At 36.3% G+C, this 17,793-nt stretch overlaps 2 protein-coding genes and 1 long non-coding RNA gene across 3 annotated transcripts; 1 reads left to right on the top strand and 2 right to left on the bottom strand.

Annotated features, from left to right (window-relative positions):
* Positions 1-4,728: 4,728 nt before the first annotated feature.
* Positions 4,729-5,400, bottom strand: LOC137958507 (uncharacterized). Its single transcript, XR_011113993.1, has 3 exons — positions 5,370-5,400; positions 5,207-5,231; positions 4,729-5,057 (listed from the first exon to the last, which is right to left on the bottom strand). It is a non-coding gene; the product is annotated as an uncharacterized lncRNA (long non-coding RNA).
* Positions 5,401-7,804: 2,404 nt separating this feature from the next.
* Positions 7,805-10,932, top strand: LOC137958780 (autophagy-related protein 8i-like). Its single transcript, XM_068805909.1, has 5 exons — positions 7,805-7,956; positions 8,051-8,106; positions 10,212-10,264; positions 10,489-10,607; positions 10,694-10,932. Exons 1-5 carry the CDS (start codon positions 7,917-7,919, stop codon positions 10,780-10,782), a joined length of 357 nt encoding a protein of 118 aa, XP_068662010.1. The 5' UTR covers positions 7,805-7,916; the 3' UTR covers positions 10,783-10,932.
* A 1,046-nt stretch (positions 10,933-11,978) lies between these two features.
* LOC137958779 (E3 ubiquitin-protein ligase hel2-like) lies at positions 11,979-17,155 on the bottom strand. The gene is made up of 7 exons (XM_068805908.1): positions 16,852-17,155; positions 15,855-16,160; positions 14,657-14,865; positions 14,530-14,578; positions 14,283-14,372; positions 14,114-14,176; positions 11,979-13,877 (listed from the first exon to the last, which is right to left on the bottom strand). Exons 1-7 carry the CDS (start codon positions 17,017-17,019, stop codon positions 12,249-12,251), a joined length of 2,514 nt encoding a protein of 837 aa, XP_068662009.1. The 5' UTR covers positions 17,020-17,155; the 3' UTR covers positions 11,979-12,248.
* Between the last annotated feature and the right edge of the window lie 638 nt (positions 17,156-17,793).

The following is a 17,793-nucleotide window of genomic DNA, read 5'->3' as shown; positions in this document are numbered from 1 at the left end:
TTACAAAAGCTCCTTCCTGCTGCCTTTCATGGGTATAGATCCCACCCTGGCCCTGCAACTTCCCGAAAAGTGCAACATCACTCCAGCCCCAAAATGCTCGTGAATCGCTTCCATGCCGCGAACGATTTCATGGGTTTGTTTCATAGTTTGTTTAAAATCCCAGTGTAAGCTGCTCCACTCTGAAGATTAGCCTTTCTGTTCAATCTTCTTTGTTCGCCTCCGTTCCGTCCCCTCTTCTTTGTAAGAAATAAAACCAGGTGATTAATTTCTCGTGTTTTCACGTTAGATCTTGCTTGTGTCTCTCTTTGATGCGGCCAGGTCAAGCCCGATTTGTGATCTCACTAACAAAGGGTTCCGTTAATCAGATCTTGCATAATAATCTTATTAAAGGAAAACTCCAAAGTTTGATTTTAGTGCTTTGAGGAGATTTGGAGTGACTGGTGCATTTCTCTATCATCTTGATTTCTTTATCGATTATCATCATGTGCTTCTTTCCTCACCTTCAATTTCCCCAATGCTACTTCTGCTTGGTGCATTTCTCTAAACCCAAAATGACAAAGTTACCAAAGCATTTCATGAAACCAACTGGTGTTCGAGTTGTTTAACCACTACTTCAGACATTAGGTGCAACAAACTTCTCCATCTTCTTCTCTTCATCTTAAATTCTTTATCATTTAGTTCTTCTTTTCTCACCTTAGAATCCTGTAATCTACAGCTGCTTGATGCGTTTATCTGAACTTTGCTGCTTGATTAAATCATAATGGCGAAGACCCATCAAATTTATCACTTGTCTCCTGCATCATTTCCGTATTGCAAATTTCCTCGTCACCCAGCATATCATCGAACATCTGGCGTACTCTCGCTTTAGTGCTTAACTGCTAGTGACAAAGAAGAGATCGACGAGTCGGTCTCTAGACGAAACCAGAAAAATAGTTAGATACCCAAATGAAAGAGAATGATTTTGCATACGCATCGTCTTGCTGCACACATTGCCAACTACTCTAGAAGAAGATGACTACATCTCGACCGTAACGGCTTCCAACCACAAAGTTCAACTTTAAAAACATTCTAATAATTTCGTATACCCGTCGTCTTCTTGCCGATGCCGCCCGCTATTCAGAAGAGGGGACCAAATATACCGATTCGTCACCAGAATTACGCGAAAACTTCACCTCAACGTTTTTCAATCACGATTTTCGATTGAAGAAACATCAGAATGTGATTTTCTAGCCGTAATCCTCGAAACGGAGAACATTATGCGGTTGCAGGTGACCGGAAACTAGGATTGGAGTTGACGAACGCGAGAGTTTCGGGCAAAAATGAAGGAAAAATGTCAAAAAACAATTAATCCGATATACCGGACGATATGACACGATAAGCGATATAATACGATACACGACATTTATTTTCTCCGATATATCAGATAAAATAAACGTTCGTTTCGGCCTTCATCGGCAGTAAAGTTGCAGTTACGACTCTAATATCGGCCGTTACAAACCATTTATAACGTCATTCCGGCCGTTACAAACTATTTGTAACAGAAATGTAACGGGTTTTCCCTTCGTAGTGGTAACTAATCTATCCGAGTGAAGATTGAGCTGACCCGGTCAATACTATTTCAGCCGAGTGGACCCGCTCCGTACCTGTCAGCCTCTTTAACATAACTAACCCGAGAATTAGTTGAATCGATCTATTGGCGCGGCTATAGTGGTTTTCTTTTACGGCAACTAATCCCGTCGACTCAAGACTCGTTGCCCTGTATGTAACTATTCGAAACTGGTTGCCGAGTTCCGACATCGCCTGAGTGAAGGAAATACTGTTTTTTTCATTGATAAAAATAGATATTTTCCTATAAATACCTTTCAATTTACTTAAATGACATTATAACGTAAATAATACGGTGGGGTTCCCGAGGACTTTTAAGGGGTTCATAAATTAGGGGTAATTTTTTTTATCCGTTTACCAATTTTTTTAATATTTATTAAATAGAGAGAAAATAAAATAAATATTTCTAGAGGATGAGATATCTGAGTAAATTTAACTAATTACCTATTTATTATTTATTAAATTTAAAAACTGTTTAGAAATTATTCTAAACCCAATTAATCAATTATCCCTTTTTATAAAGATAAAAAATAATCAAATAAATATTTATATTGAAATGGCATTATTCGTAGACTTCTCATAATTTGTAATATTTTTTTATAAATTATAAAATTTTAAATTATTTTTTTATTTTATTAATCTTATTATAAATTTTTTGGATTTATTAATTTTAATTTTCAGTTTTTAGATAAATAAATAATATATAGACAGAAATAAATAGAACGATATAAGAAATAGTTAATTTTATTTTGTTTATATACCATTTAGGGAATTTTACCAAAATACCTATTTAAATGAACTTATTTATAATAATAACGAAGACCAGAAAATATTTACAAAACTACCGAACTTTGACCGGTCCACTGTATATGTGGACAGTCAAAGTCGACACGTAAGCTTTGATTGCTTACGAGTCGCCCCGTCATCAGAGCGGCAACATACATGAACACATAGGCTGCCACGTCATTATTATTGACATGTCATCCGCAACGTCATGATAAAATTTTGAATAAATTTTAAAAAAATTAAAAAATCAAATACACTTTTTATTACCTAATATCTGAAATAAAAAATTAATTTTTTAAATAAACAATTAAAAAAATAACTCTTACTTATTTAACACCATTTAATATCAATAAAAATATTTATTAATTAAAAAAATTATCGTTATACTTTTTATTACTTTATATTTTAAAAAATAAAATAAAATAAGTAAAATATTAGATTTAAAATATTTATAAAGAAAAAAATCTTACTCTTAAGTCTTACCACATATTATTGATATAAAATATTTATAAATTAAAAAAATATACAAAAAGTTATTTTAGAGTTTAAAAATACAATTTATTTGTATACTTTTTATCACCTTATTTAAAAAATAATAATGTTTACAAATTTAAATATTTATAAATAGAAAAAATCTAGCTCTTACCCATTTATTATGAATTTAAAATATTTATAAATTTAAAAAATATTACTCTGAAGTTTTACCCATATATTATCGATTTAAAATATTTATAAATTAAAAAAAATATACAAAAAAATTATTTTAGAGTTAAAAAATACAATTTATTTGTATACTTTTATTACCTTATTTAAAAAATAATAATATTTATAAATTTAAATATTTATAAATAGAAAAAATCTACCTCTTACCCATTTATTATGGATTTAAAATATTTATAAATTTAAAAAATCTTACTCTTAAGTTTTACCCATATATTATCGATTTAAAATATTTATAAACTAAAAAAATATACAAAAAAATTATTTTAGAGTTTAAAAATACAATTTATTTGTATACTTTTATTACCTTATTTAAAAAATAACAATATTTATAAATTTAAATATTTATAAATAGAAAAAATCTACCTCTTACCCATTTATTATGGATTTAAAATATTTATAAATTTAAAAAATCTTACTCTTAAGTTTTACCCATATATTATCGATTTAAAATATTTATAAACTAAAAAAATATACAAAAAAATTATTTTAGAGTTAACAAATACAATTTATTTGTATACTTTTATCACCTTATTTAAAAATAATAATATTTAGAAATTTAAAATATTTATAAATAGAAAAAATCTAACTCTTATCCACTGGATTTAAAATATTTAAAAATAAAAAAACTTACAAAAAATATATTTTAAAGTTTAAAAATACAATTAATTTGTATACTTTTTATGACCTTATTTACTAAATAATAAATTATTAAAAAATACATTAGTTAATTAAAAATTTTACAACACCTTTTATTATTAATTTAAAATATTTATTAACTAAAAAAATATGAATATTTAAAAATATGATAGAAACATTGAAACAAAAAATGTTAAATTGTGGTCAAGGTATAAGAGATTGTTAATGGGAGCCATGGCGTCCCAACATATTTGACATAGTTTCAAAAGACTCAAATTACATTTCTTGAACCAAGTTATAATACACCCAATTTTTCTAACAAACTTCATAGAGGACGAACTAAATAGACTCAAGCTGTTCATTCATCATCATAATGCTCCTTTTCCTCATCATCAGAGTCATCCTTCTGCCAAGTAGTTTCATCAATAAGAGGGCCTTGCCTGAAAGGGCCTTGCCTGAAATTTCTTCATTTAGATAAACATATCGGTCTTTGTCAAAACAACTTCCTTCTCTGTTCTGAACAAAGAAAAGCACATTGAGGCATGAAAGTGATGGACCATGAAACTAGCGCGACTTTCATTACAAAAAAAGTTAAAGAGGGAGAGAGAGTACTCACCTTTTACAGTGTTATCGCAATGAAACTCATCGGCATGTTGAGACTTAATTGTCATTTGAGAAATTCCTTTCATGCCCATCTCCTTGATGAGCATCAACACCCTGCATAATTCATATACAGCAAAAACAATTTGGCGAACAAAGTGAGACATCTGCATACACAGAATCCTCCCCTTTCTGCAGAGAAGAGATGAAACCCTCCACCAGCATTTATGGCTGCCCACGTTCCTATGTGGGCAGCCATAGAAAAATGGATCAGCATTCAACAAGAGCAAGGATGAAATGATTTTACACAACTCAACAACAAACTGAGCTTGTTAAATAATATTAAAAGAGTTCTAAGTCATCTGATCAAGCTTCCAAATAGTAATCCTAGTCTCTTATATCTACAAACCTATTCTAGTAACCTTCTCTCAGATCATTCATGGCATATTCACCAAAATTAAAACAAAAGGTACAAAAGCTAGCATTATTCAAAAGTACTTTACAGATCAAGGGAATAATATTCACAACCATAACATGTGCAATCCTACACCCAGTGGCCCAAAAGGTCAGTACGTATTGTAGTTACCACTAGAAGATCCTCCTCCTCTAAAGCTTCTACTAGTTCCACTATCTTCTTCTTGTCGAAGACACCATATTCCATGAGAAATTGACATATGCGACCCCATTTCGTGAAATCAAATGGATGCCTATGTAAATAATAAAAGCCAAAAGACACAAACAAGGATAAAAGGACAAGTTAGTTCCAACATGGAGAATTAAATAATTTGGACCTATAATTACAATAGAAACCAAAAGGGTTGAAAAGACATTGGATGTAGTTGTTTAAAAGACAAACCTTTCAAGCATTAAGACCACATTTCCTGAAACAAGACAAACCTTACAAGCATTAAGACCACATTTCTTTATAAGCATTTCAAGAAACAGTTTGACCTGATTTGAAAAGACATTGGATGTAGCTGTTTAAAAGTGAATTATCTCAAAAGTTGACAAGTTCTTACCTGCTGGACAAGTTCTACAAACAAATCCGGAGGACCCATCCAAGTTTTTGATTGATTATTTCTAGATGGGAAGATCAAATCTTGAACCTACATAAAACGAGGAAAAATAAACCTTAATGCATTCAACTAAGTACTCTATATATTGAAATGAAACAAAAAATACAATGGAAACGATAGAATTATTACCAGTCTTTACACGAATGGTGAATCATCAAGAAACTCAACCACTGACGTGCCCTCATCTTCAAACGAGGGTTACCAAATGGGCACTAACCACAACTTCCACACACTAAGAATGGCTACAAAATATAAAATTTTAAAATGACTGATTAATACATATAGAATACCACAATATAAACGACAGTTATCAATAGTAATACTTAAATTTCATGAGTAATGTAAATGTTCACCTTGGATTGCCACCCCTGGTAGAACCCCATATGACTTCGCAGTCACTACGAACCGTACCTCGTCAGTGATGGGGGTCGAGCTTCGTTGGCTAATGGATTCCCATGCAAGCAACTCAGCCTAGTTTGAACTGGACCCAACCTACTCTTAATCAGATTCTCTACCCATCCCTAGGGACACGTGGAAACTAAATAAAACATAGACAAAAAAAATACCATGTGGTGGTTATGTATAACACCCGAATCTCCTCACCACATGGCAAAATCATTCCATAACACTTCAAAATTATTCAACAACATTCTACAACATTTAAAAATCAATCGAACTAATTCTATAACAGATGACTAGTCCTAACAATGCAAAAACACACCTAAGTCCAAATTCACTGAACACCCCTGGTAGAGCCCCATATGACTTCGCAGTCACTACGAACCGTACCTCGTCAGTGATGGGGGTCGGGCTTCGTTGGCTAATGGACGCCCGTGCAGGCAACTCAGCCTAGTTTGAACTGGACCCAACCTACTCTTACTTAGATTCTCTACCCATCCCTAGGAACACATGGAAACTCAATAAAACATAGACAACCCACTTTCCATTACCCATCCTAGTAACTAGGGCAAACATAATAAAACAAAAACAAAATAAAAAAACCCATGTGGTGGATATTTATAACACCCAAAGCTCCTCACCACATGGTATGATCATTCCATGACACTTCAAATTTATTTAACAACTAGCAACTAAAAATCCTGCAAATCTTATCTCAATAGAGTAAAATGCAACTTCATAAATTAGAAAATTAAATGAAATTAACTAAAATTAAACTAGCAACTTCAAAAAATACAACAAATTATACAGAAAATCCATAAACTAAAATTAAAGTTTGCAATAATTTTAATTTATCTGCAATTGACAGAAATTTCATTAATATAAAATCAAAAATTAAACAATAAATCACAAAAAAAAATATTGTAATTAAACACCTAAATTCAAATCAACATTATAATTAAACACAGTAATTAGATTCAATTAAAAAACGCCCTAAAAAATCACCCTGATTCGGCTTCTGAAATTCAAATTCGGGTCTTCGGTCTCGAGAGAAGGGGTGGCGAGAGAGTGAAATAATAGGGTATTAAGAGAGGGGACGCAGAGAGGAAATTATAGGGTTCGGTTTTGAGAGAGGGGGCGACGAAGAGATGAAATGATAGTTTTCGGTTTTGAGAGAGGGGGCGACGAAGATATAGAAATGATAGTTTTCGGTTTTGAGAGAGGGGTGGTGAGAGGATGAACAAAGGGGAACGGAGAAGAAGAATGAGAGTCTAGGTTGAGGCGAAGAGAGAGCGGTTGAGAGGGGGGCGTCGTCGAGGGCAAGGCCGAGGCAGCAGCAGCAGCAGGGGAGCGAGCGGCAGCAGAGCAGCCGAGACGATAGGCGAGGAGACAGCGCGGAAGAGTTTAGAATGAAAAATTTTGAGGGCTGACGTGGCGCATGCTTACGTGGCCATTGATGACATGGCTAAAAGAAAATAATAAAAATGACTTGGTAAACTACGTGGCAGATTATGTGTCAATAATGATGATGTGGCAGACTCTGAATTTTTACTTTGATGACGGGGCGACACGTAAGCTTTGACTGCTTACGTGTCGACTTTGACTGTCCACATATACAGTGGACCGGTCAAAGTTCGGTAGTTTTGTAAATATTTTCTGGTCTTCGTTATTATTATAAATAAGTTAATTTAAATAGGTATTTTGGTAAAATTCCCTACCATTTATACCTCCATGGTAGATATGGACGTGACATGGGTGTTTGGGACGGAGTCGGACTTCACTAATTCCAAACCTGACCCGAGCCTGATTTCTATTCATGGAGAGACTGCCAGTGTACAACCAGTGTACGCATATTCGTTCTAATGGCCAACAGAAGTGGGCTCGCTGAGTATACTAACAGTGCATAGGGCGCATGATAGACAAGGGCCTCAGCCCCACACCCTTTTGATTCCGTAGGAGAAGGTGATGCCTACGGAATTGCTTTTCTATCCTTTCCAGCGTAGTAGGAAAGAAAGAAAAAAGAAGAACATTTGACGACTGCTCCTCCTTCCCTTAAACCTAACTTCGATCTCTCTGCAATCTGCACCTACCATGAAGGCTGTGACTTCTTTCAAAGAGGAATTCTCCTTCGGTATGTCATTATCTATTTTTCTTCTGACTCTATGATAATAGTCTTTTCTTTTTTTTTGTTACCCGATCGTGATTTCGCTGCATGGTTGTTTCAGAGGAGCGATTGGATGAATCGCGAGATATACGCTCCAAATACCCCGATCGGGTGCCGGTAAGATTCCCGAGCAACCTCGGTTTGTCCGATCTCATTCTTTCTGAGCGAGTTGCTGACTTTGTCGTGATGAAGTGTCGTCTCCTTGTATTTCATTATCTGGTTTATCTTTCGCATGATTTGTTGAATTTGAGCTTGAAATTGAGGAACAGGATCAGCTCTGGAAACTTTGCGTGTGATTTAAGAATATTTACGTTCAGTGATGTTTGACCAACAGTTATATATTTTCTGAATTTTATGCTATAAATAACATCAGCTTACGGTTCTTCAATCTCAATCTCAATCTGTCGGTGCGTTTCAGCACCTACCTTCATTTGGCAACACTGTTACAGTTGTACTTGGAAATAATGAACAGGAGTCGTAGTGGCGTCTGAGTTTCTAGGTTTTATTTTTCAGATGAGATCTGATTATGATCTTAAAATATTTACCGGAGTTATGACAATAGGAATCAGTTCATGTGTTTGATGAAAACTTTTGCAAGGTAGACAGCAAAAGTAGGTTCTTTCTTTCTTGCATAATTTAGTAATACAAGGCTCTGCACGTATTACAATAATTTAGTAATGCAGTTCTTATGTTGCTCAGTATCTGGTTATCCTAGCCCTTCTATCATAATCCAAAGCTATGATGCCTTGCTTTGACATTGGTAACTTGCATAAGATTGACGGCTATTAGTTTGCAGCAGGAGAAATATCATTTTTCGGTACACTCAACATTTGTTATGAACCACTTATACATCTAGATTTAGTTGGTCACTGCACCCACTCCCATATAGACGTTCTTATCAGAATAGCATGGAGCATAACTCTGACTAACCAATCCAGATACCCAAGTGTAACCACACCTGATTATTGAAGGTGGGATCCAATTTAGTTGAACTGGTATCCAGCACATTGACATTTCTCTATGTGCACAAATTATTTTCATATGCTTATGAGACATCCCACGTATCTTAACTTTTATGAAGCTGAAACCAAGAGTTCCATATAGAAGCAGGGTATGTAGATATTCAACTGTCCATGCAAAATTTACTTGTGGAAACCTCATTTGGAAGAGCTAAATGTCTTCATCATGTTTTTCTGTTGATTAAAGGTTTTATAAATAGACATTTGAGGAAATCAACATTAACTTCTTCCAAACAAGATGATATTTCAGCCAACTCTTTGAAAGTCATAAATCCTTGACTGTATACCTATGCATCTCCTATTTGATGTGGGCCATTTGAAGCTTTTCTACCACACAGATCTAGTTGAGAAGGCATCTGGAGGACTTTATAGATCTCCCTGTGGGGCACCCTCCTCAGGCAACATAAAGTATGTGAGATAATGTTCATATCAGTAACTGGAGGTCTTTGTGCTACGATACAGTATTAATAGATTGTGGTGTTTTTAGTTTATGTTGGCTGATGCTTATTTGGAGCTTAGATGCACTAGATAGTAATGTTTCTTTCAGCTGAGACCAAGGGATTGAAATCAATACAATACATGAAGATTTTGAAACAAGCAAAGCTAAAGAAATAGCTTCTAAAAAATCAGTGGAGGAGGCCAATGGATAAGGCATCATGAAAGCTCCTGCTGCAGCCCGAGAGCCTTGCAAAATGTCTTCATGATGAGTATTATGTCATGAAAACCATCCTGAAGAGGACATGTATTTATCTAAGTGCTTTCATTGATTAGCTGCCAACAAATTTCCTACTCTTTTTGTTTTGTATTTTCAAACAACCTTGAATATTGTAGCTCCACGCTGTGCGCCTAAAAGATTGTTCCAAGTTGAACCTCTTACTCATAAGGCCCATTACATGCTGAATTTGTCAAATTATGGTTATGTTTTCTCCTAATTGCTGTACATTTAACCTGTTGACCTTCTTGATGACTTGTCGGAGTCCTTTGGTTTTATGACTAGGTAAGCAAACTTATATCAGAAAAGAAAAGGTGTAGAAACAGTTTGTGACACCATCAGAGATTGGGCCATCCCCTCCATAATACAAAAAAAGTTGCTAATAAACCCTAATAATTGCAAAAATCGCATAAAAATGAACACTTGTTTTTTCTTTTATGAATACTGGACCCTTCATTTTTTAATACTCACTTCTGTGTTTGTGCTACTAGGTGGTCGTTGAAAGATTCTCAAAGACTGACCTTCCTGTGATGGAAAAGAAAAAGTAAGCCCAAATTTTCTGTTACCATAATGTTTTTGCATCGTGAACAATTCTCATCAAATATGTACTGAAATAGTCCTCCTTTCTGCTACATAAATTCTTGCTTTTTAAACTTAAATGCAAGTTTAAGTAACATTGTGCTTGTTTTTTCTACCCTCTGAATGTTCGGGCGGATAACCATCACTGATTTCTGTATGACTGTCATAGTGTTCACGTATTTTATGCAGGTACTTGGTTCCACGTGACATGTCTGTGGGGCAATTTATCCACATCTTAAGCAACAGGCTGCATCTTGCTCCTGGGAAAGCTCTATTCGTTTTTGTGAAAAACACCTTACCTCAAACATGTACGTATTTCACATTCAAATCTCCTTTGATAAAACAGTGGTGGAGCAGAAACTAATTATATTCTGCTCTTGTTTATGAACTGCAGCCAGTCTCATGGATACTATCTACGAATCTTTCAAAGATGATGATGGGTTTTTATACATGTGTTACAGTAGTGAGAAAACGTTTGGGTAAGTTATTTTTCCTGGTTGTCTTGCAAGTGTCTGGTATATATGTCTCAATGTAAATTGTGATTTCTCTGTGAATGTAGATATGATAAACTTAACTAAATTCTGTATTCTTATAGGAGATATGATAAACTTAACTAAATTCTGTATTCTTATAGTAGATATCGTAAGAGTTAAGATAGACCTTTTATATTCTTCCTGCACAGCATCGGTACTTGTTTAATTCATGCATCTGTTTAACCCAAAAACAAATAAAAGGAAAAACGTGAGGTTAAGCATCCTACTGCTACAACACCTGCGACGCCTTTGGGAGAAACAATTATTCCATGATAAGCAATGAATGATGTAGTTCCAGACAGCCGACCATGAGATGCACATTGATTCTGTAGAAGCAGCACAGGGAGTTCATTTATTCTTTTGCCTATAGGGTATGTCTCAGGAAGAAATCGGAAACCTTATCAAATAAATGACTGAAATTCTCATAGAAAATTTTTCAAGTACATGGTTTGCTATACCAGCCTTTGCTTGCAAAACTATATATGCCCATCACTCTGATTCTATAATGCATATTCCCATCAAGCCAAATTGTTCTAACATGAGTTCTACCACGTTGGATCCCTGCTTTGAGTCCTTTTCACCATCTCTTATATGTGATAATCATGTGCTATCAACTCTTACGACCTAAGACCTCAACCTCAGTCGTAGCGTTTCATGGGTGCATCCTTTCTGCCAATTCTTCCCAGGAGCACCATGAGCGGGACCTGTTCGAATTCACCATGACACCAGCGGACGAGTTCACTATTTTGTTCCGGTCTCTTCGAAGCAACTTTGAAAAATCACTACTTTATTAACCAAAGCGTTTACGGGAGTGAAAAATTGCTGGGCAGGAACAGACGCTCAAACTTCCAAATAGAACGAACCTACACAAGGAAATTGTATCCTGAATCCAAATCCTTCGGCAAGTTAAGAGCATGATTTCTTCTAGAGACGAAAGGGTTCGCGAGGCAATTACAAAACGATCATAATTCACAAATCTGCAGTAACACAATCTTTGGCACAGGGTAAACTTGGTGCCAATTAATCACATTTTCAAAAAGAAATTTCTGCCCATGGTATTTTCTATACAACACCAAGCTTTAATACGTACAAGATTTCTATGAATGACACAAGCGAAAAAGAGTAAAAAGAGAAGCGACGTGCAAAAAAATGAAGAGACGCTCTCCTTTTCTTTTTTAAGGTCTCCCGAAATATTAGTCCGGGTCCGCATGCGTGCCATATATATACCCAACCTTATCAATTATATCTACCTACCTTCTGAGTCAACCCAAAATAAAGCATGAAACGTTACCTTTTCTTCAATCCAACAGATGACACGAGGGAAATATGGAGCAGTGATGATCGGACGCAAAATTAGCCATCTGCCAGATGAACTTTAGATTCAAAAAAGTAGCCACTCGCACCAACACCTCCATATCAAGAATCCCTTTGTTGTATTGCCTTTAATTTCTGCCCACCACCATTCCGCCAAACCCCACGAACTGGCAAACCATCAGGAGGCGTCCCGCTTGTGGGTTCTTCATGCTCAGGGCTCATATCTGATTGTCCCAGATCAAAAAGAGCTGCAGGTGAGCCATCACCTAATCGGACCCTGTGAAACTTCGACGTCTTCCGCCGCTGTTTACTGTTGACACCATCACCCAAATTTTGGCTTAGGTGCTCCTTATTGGAACTCAACTTGTTATCATTACCAGACTCGACCAGCTGTCTGTTTAAAGAATTAACTTCGGCTTGATCTCGCGCCTTCAGCTTTCCTTTAGCTGTTCGATAACCATCTTTCGGCAGTACCTCAACCTCCTCTGTTGGCTTATAATTTGACTGCAGTTTCCTTATTGAATCCAGGAAAGTGTCTGCCAACGTGTCCTTGGAACTGTTTGCACCACTATCAGAATTACCTTTGTCTTTGCTAGGACCATTCTCAGTTTTACCTTTCCCACTCCCTGCATTGTTCTCAACTGCCTTGCCTTTACTCTTAGAAAACTTGATTATTTCTCTCGAGTTACTACCGCTGCCATTCTCAAGAATTAGAAAATTAGCATTATAGGTCTCAATGAGCTCCCTTTGTTTATGAGGATCAGGGCAGAGTCGAGCAAGCTCAAGAACCAGGTGTGAGAGACCAAACTGCTCAACATATGCAAGATACTCAAAGGTACCAATTTCACCACGACGAAACTCAGCCGACATTTCTTTGAAAGCTGTGTACTTGTTCTCATCCATTCCCAAACCAGCACGGATCCTCTCTACCAAAGATCTGTTTGCAGAATGAATTTCTTCCACCTTCAGAGAAGGCTCACTACTTTGATTGCTTGAAGATCCTCCTCTTTCAACAAGGTTAGGAGCTGAAAAGGAATGACTAACTCCCTTTTTCATGCTCTTTGATTTCCTTGACAAGCTCACCAAATTTGATCCCAAATGGCCCTGCTCATAAACAGGCTTAGCCTGGGAACTGGAAGAGGATGAGAGTTGATTTATTGCTGGCCAAGATATAGTTGGACTAGCTGAACTAGATGAAACAAGTCCAGGATTTTGTGAACACCCTATTGGGGGATAATTGCTCGATGAGACATTGTTTGACCATGGACTTGATTGAGCAGAATTGAGGACTCTTACAGTTCCCTTGTTGCGTTGACGGAGTCGAGCAGCCATTGTATCCTTTCCTGGTGCTTCCGAATCTGGTGCAGGTTTGGGTGTACCGCTGCTTGGGACCATGGGTAGTGGAGGAAATGATGATTCTTCAAGGCGTGAGTTTCTTGAGCTTTGGCTAACTGCTTGAAGATACCTTGCAGAAGGCTCCACATCAGAGGTAACAGTTAACAACTCAAAGGGGTTCAAGACATCATCAACATCAGTTGGAACTCCAGGAATGGAACCTATCTGAGCATTTGATGAAGAATCACGAGCTGCATCCTCTGCATTTGCAGTCTCCAAACTTGATTGAATTGCCAATGAGAGCTGGTTATCAGCTGAGTCACGACGAATACCCCGTCCTCGACTGCGGCGCTGATCTTGTTCATTACTACGCCGACATCTGAAGCTAATTGGTATCTAAACAAACAAAACCACAGAAAGATGGTCTTAGGGGTAAGATCATAATACTACACTCTGATGCAGAACATGTTCTTGAAGCTTGATTATGAAATGTAGAGGTATTATCCATTCAATTTGCTAATCAAGAAAAATTTCCTCGAAGGTTGAATTACTTCTCACTCTCGCATAACGAAGTCCATTGATGGCTACCCATGTTTCTAAGAGGAGGAATCAGATACATAGGTCATACACACCTGAAGTGCAGCATTGCGCTTAGATCGTGACATGTGCCCTCCATGCTCTAAAGCAGTATGCCTCTAAACAACGAGAAACAAACAAATAAGTTTCTTACAACACAAAGAAAATAAGATATTTGAGAAAATCAACATGAAGGAAACAAAGTCAATGCGATCAAGCAGTTACCTTCATTTCAGCTTCGGATTGGAACACAAGAAACTTTTTTGCAAGACAGGCCTCATTCTCACACAGAAAATGCTCATTGCGGAAATGAATCTGTACAGGAAATTAACACAACATATAATTGGATCTCAAACCTGAGCAGGTTGTACAATAAAAGTTATTCTCTGATTGCATATAAGTGTAAACTTTTTTATTTTTTCTTGAATGTTGAAGTGTAAACAAATATGTTACACCAAAAGAAATAACTCACCTCTAGATCATTATAATTTTTGTAGTACTCATACTGTCCAGGATTCTGCCTGTTAATGCCAAAACAAGTGAGTCACCATGACATCAAAACCAAAACAAAGCCATCTTATTAAAGAATATTGCTGTACCTTTGGCATATGTGACAAGTATAATGTTCGGTAGACATGTGCATATACAGCTCATTATCCCCATAAAACGGATTTCGGCAGAACTCGCACATTGGATGCCCCATGAAACCACCCCGATCCTCCTCACTGCCATCCACCACAGAATCACCTGTGCTAATATGTTGACTTAATTGTGCCCTTGTATAAAGCTTCTGCTCACAAATAAATACCTGCTCCAACACCATGAGAAAAGTCACTTGAATGATTGCTGCTGCATGAGTGTGTGTGTGTGTTGTGGTTGTGGTGGTGGGGAGAGAAAACATGTCTTTGTTGCCGGTTTCTAAGCTTCTTATGAGAATAACTTATTACATTTGCTAAAGAGGAAAAGTAGCACAAGTGTTCTGGAAGAATCACAAGTTATGCATGAGTTGGAAAGCATGTTGTCCTTCATAAACCATTTCAGTAAACCACATTGATGGTGCAATATCCTAAGTTTACAATTGTATCAAACAGATGCATTTTAAGACATGACAAGTGCAATAAAAGAGTTGGTTGAGATAAAGACTGTCACATGACTACTCTTTGAGCAAATAGACAGCAAAAGCTCCAGTAGCTATCGATACTGACCGAATACAGTCAAAGCCTGGTCATGGATATACCACACTCATAAACATCTAATAGTTTCATCAAACAAAGTTTTCTAGGCATAAATAACCCAATGAGGAATCCTCTTTCTTCAGCAATACACCAGACAGCCAATAATATTTCTCATTCATTAGAGACATGTTTCAAGCCAAAACAATTTGAGAGTGTTCAACTAAATATAATTAGATCCAACAATCAGCTAAAGAAGTATCAATGCTTCAACTCTTTATCAAATGATCATTGACGAATTTCACTTTCACACTATAATGGCAACAAAGATATGATAACAATGAAGATTAAGGTGGTTCTGCTTCAACTTCAGCTCTCATTTTCAATTCCTTCTCATCCCTTTTTATTTCTTCTGAAATGGTGGTGTCCAAACCTAAATTATTAAATTTTGTATAAACAGATTCTAAAACATTAGATAAAAACTAAAAAAAGATAATCAAATATAGTAGTACTATCAGCTTCTTGTCCTTAAACCTTTTTTATTCTCAATGAGCCTTTTGCATCTAAATAAAGGCTCTTAGATTTATCTGCGTCAAATAAAAACTTCAGATGATTAGAAACTCACCTTCCTTCCCTCCAGACACAAGCTGCACATGAACAATTTGTGCTTATGGAATAAGTGGCCTTTCAATTGTTCAATATTCCTATACTTGGCCCTTCTTTTCAAGCCTTCATTTCCTTCTTCCTCTGCCAATTTGTCACAGACTCTACAGGACAATCTGCACATTGCTTTGATCATCTGGTAGTGATCAGTGTCGTCAAAAAATGATTGAGTATCCTCATGGTACCAATACTTTCCAACTCGACCCTCAGCAGCATCAGTCCTAAAAATGGAGAAGTCACTTATTGGCGTTGTATAATCTCCTAATGCCTGCAAAATCGAACAAAATAAATCAATATAATGTTATATAAGATAATGGAACATTAGTACCCCAACTATTCCAAGCCAATCTTGGATAAGCAAAAAGCTAATTGTACTGCATGAGAGCATTTAGAAAAATGAACAGAACTCATGAAGCTCAAGTTTCTAAATCACCTGGTTTTTGCCCAATAAATCAACTAAACTATCACCAGCAACAAAATCTAACAAGCTTTATAAGAAAGATGATATTAACAATTTTAAACAAACAGCACCTACCTTTTCGGACAATCAAAAGATAAAGCGACAAGACAACTTCGTAAGAAATGCAATGCCATAATTAATGCAGGAACGAGGAAAAAAAAGATCCAAGAGAAATGCAAAACCCAGGAAACATAACAAAGAGATTACAGGAGACAAATATCCCAGAAAATCTTATAACCAAATCCTCTTTACCGCTGAAAATGCAACAATCATAAAAAACAAAACTCCCAATTCAGAAACCGTAGCAACAAAGATAAATCCATAACAACACGGTTCAGAAACGCAGCAACAGATTGGCGCATACAATCAAACCATCAGAAAAAAAAAAAAAAAAAACAACAATTACAAATAACACGTCGCCACCGCGTAAGAAACCTGTCGAGAAACAAACAACACGTTCACTAATCTCTAAACATCCAAATTTCCAAAGATACCCTACCTTCGTCACAAAGACGACGGCCGATTCGGTCTTGCACAGGCAACAACGCCGATCATCGAGAACAAACCTCAACCGGACAACGCAGGTGGAACACACCTCACGGTGACCACACGGTCCGTAGGCGACCCACTCAAGCGGCTCAGCACAGACGGCACAACAATCCTCCATGAGAATTCGATGAAAAAGATCCGAAAAAGTTCAACGAAGGAGACGATGATGAGATCTGAAGAGATCTAGGGTTGCGAAAGGGTGCGGAGGTGCAGCAACGGGAAAGGAAGGAGACAAGATGGAAGACCGAGTTTCCGACAGGCGAAAGGGATTTTTAGATTATATCAGAATACAGGAAATGTAGTGTCAACCGACGTGAGGGAGTACATCGATCGAGAAAGGAGGGTAGGGGGGCCTTCCCCTGCCCTCCTTTGTAGCCAGAATAAGGGACCCCCACCATGGGCCATGGGAAGAATAAAAGCTTGCCCCGTCTTTATTTTTTGTTATTTGACATCATGATGAGGTCCTAATAAGTCAATCGATGGTCAAAATTAGTTGGCTGGTGTTTACGATTGATAACAAAATCGATTATATAATATTGGGAAAATACTTGGGCTTTGGATCGGTGATCTCTTCCAACTAAGGGCATGAGACTTGGGCTATGGGTTAGTGGTCTCCCACACCAAAAAAAGTGTAACATGGATGAGTAGGCTTGGGAATCCTAATTATCGAATAATTTCGTTGTAATATGATATTTTTCTTTTTTATATGTCACAATAACTTATAAGTACCCACTTAAGAGATGAGAATTTCAAATACATATATCTCTTCATTTTATTATTTTATATTTTAAACAATTTAAAATGTGAATTTTATTTATAAGTTATGTATTTAAATTACTTATAATTTTTTAATTTTATATTAATCTTATCTTATCCATCTAAATTGTAATTA

The sequence above is a fragment of the Aristolochia californica genome, unplaced genomic scaffold, assembly GCF_029961685.1.
Source record: "Aristolochia californica isolate CCGP_79_NKW_82.1479 unplaced genomic scaffold, dmAriCali1.0.hap1 SCAF_3, whole genome shotgun sequence".
Classification (NCBI taxonomy): Eukaryota; Viridiplantae; Streptophyta; class Magnoliopsida; order Piperales; family Aristolochiaceae; genus Aristolochia; species Aristolochia californica.
The sequence above is the reverse complement of the archived record's forward strand: the minus strand, read 5'-3'. Positions and strand labels throughout refer to the sequence as shown.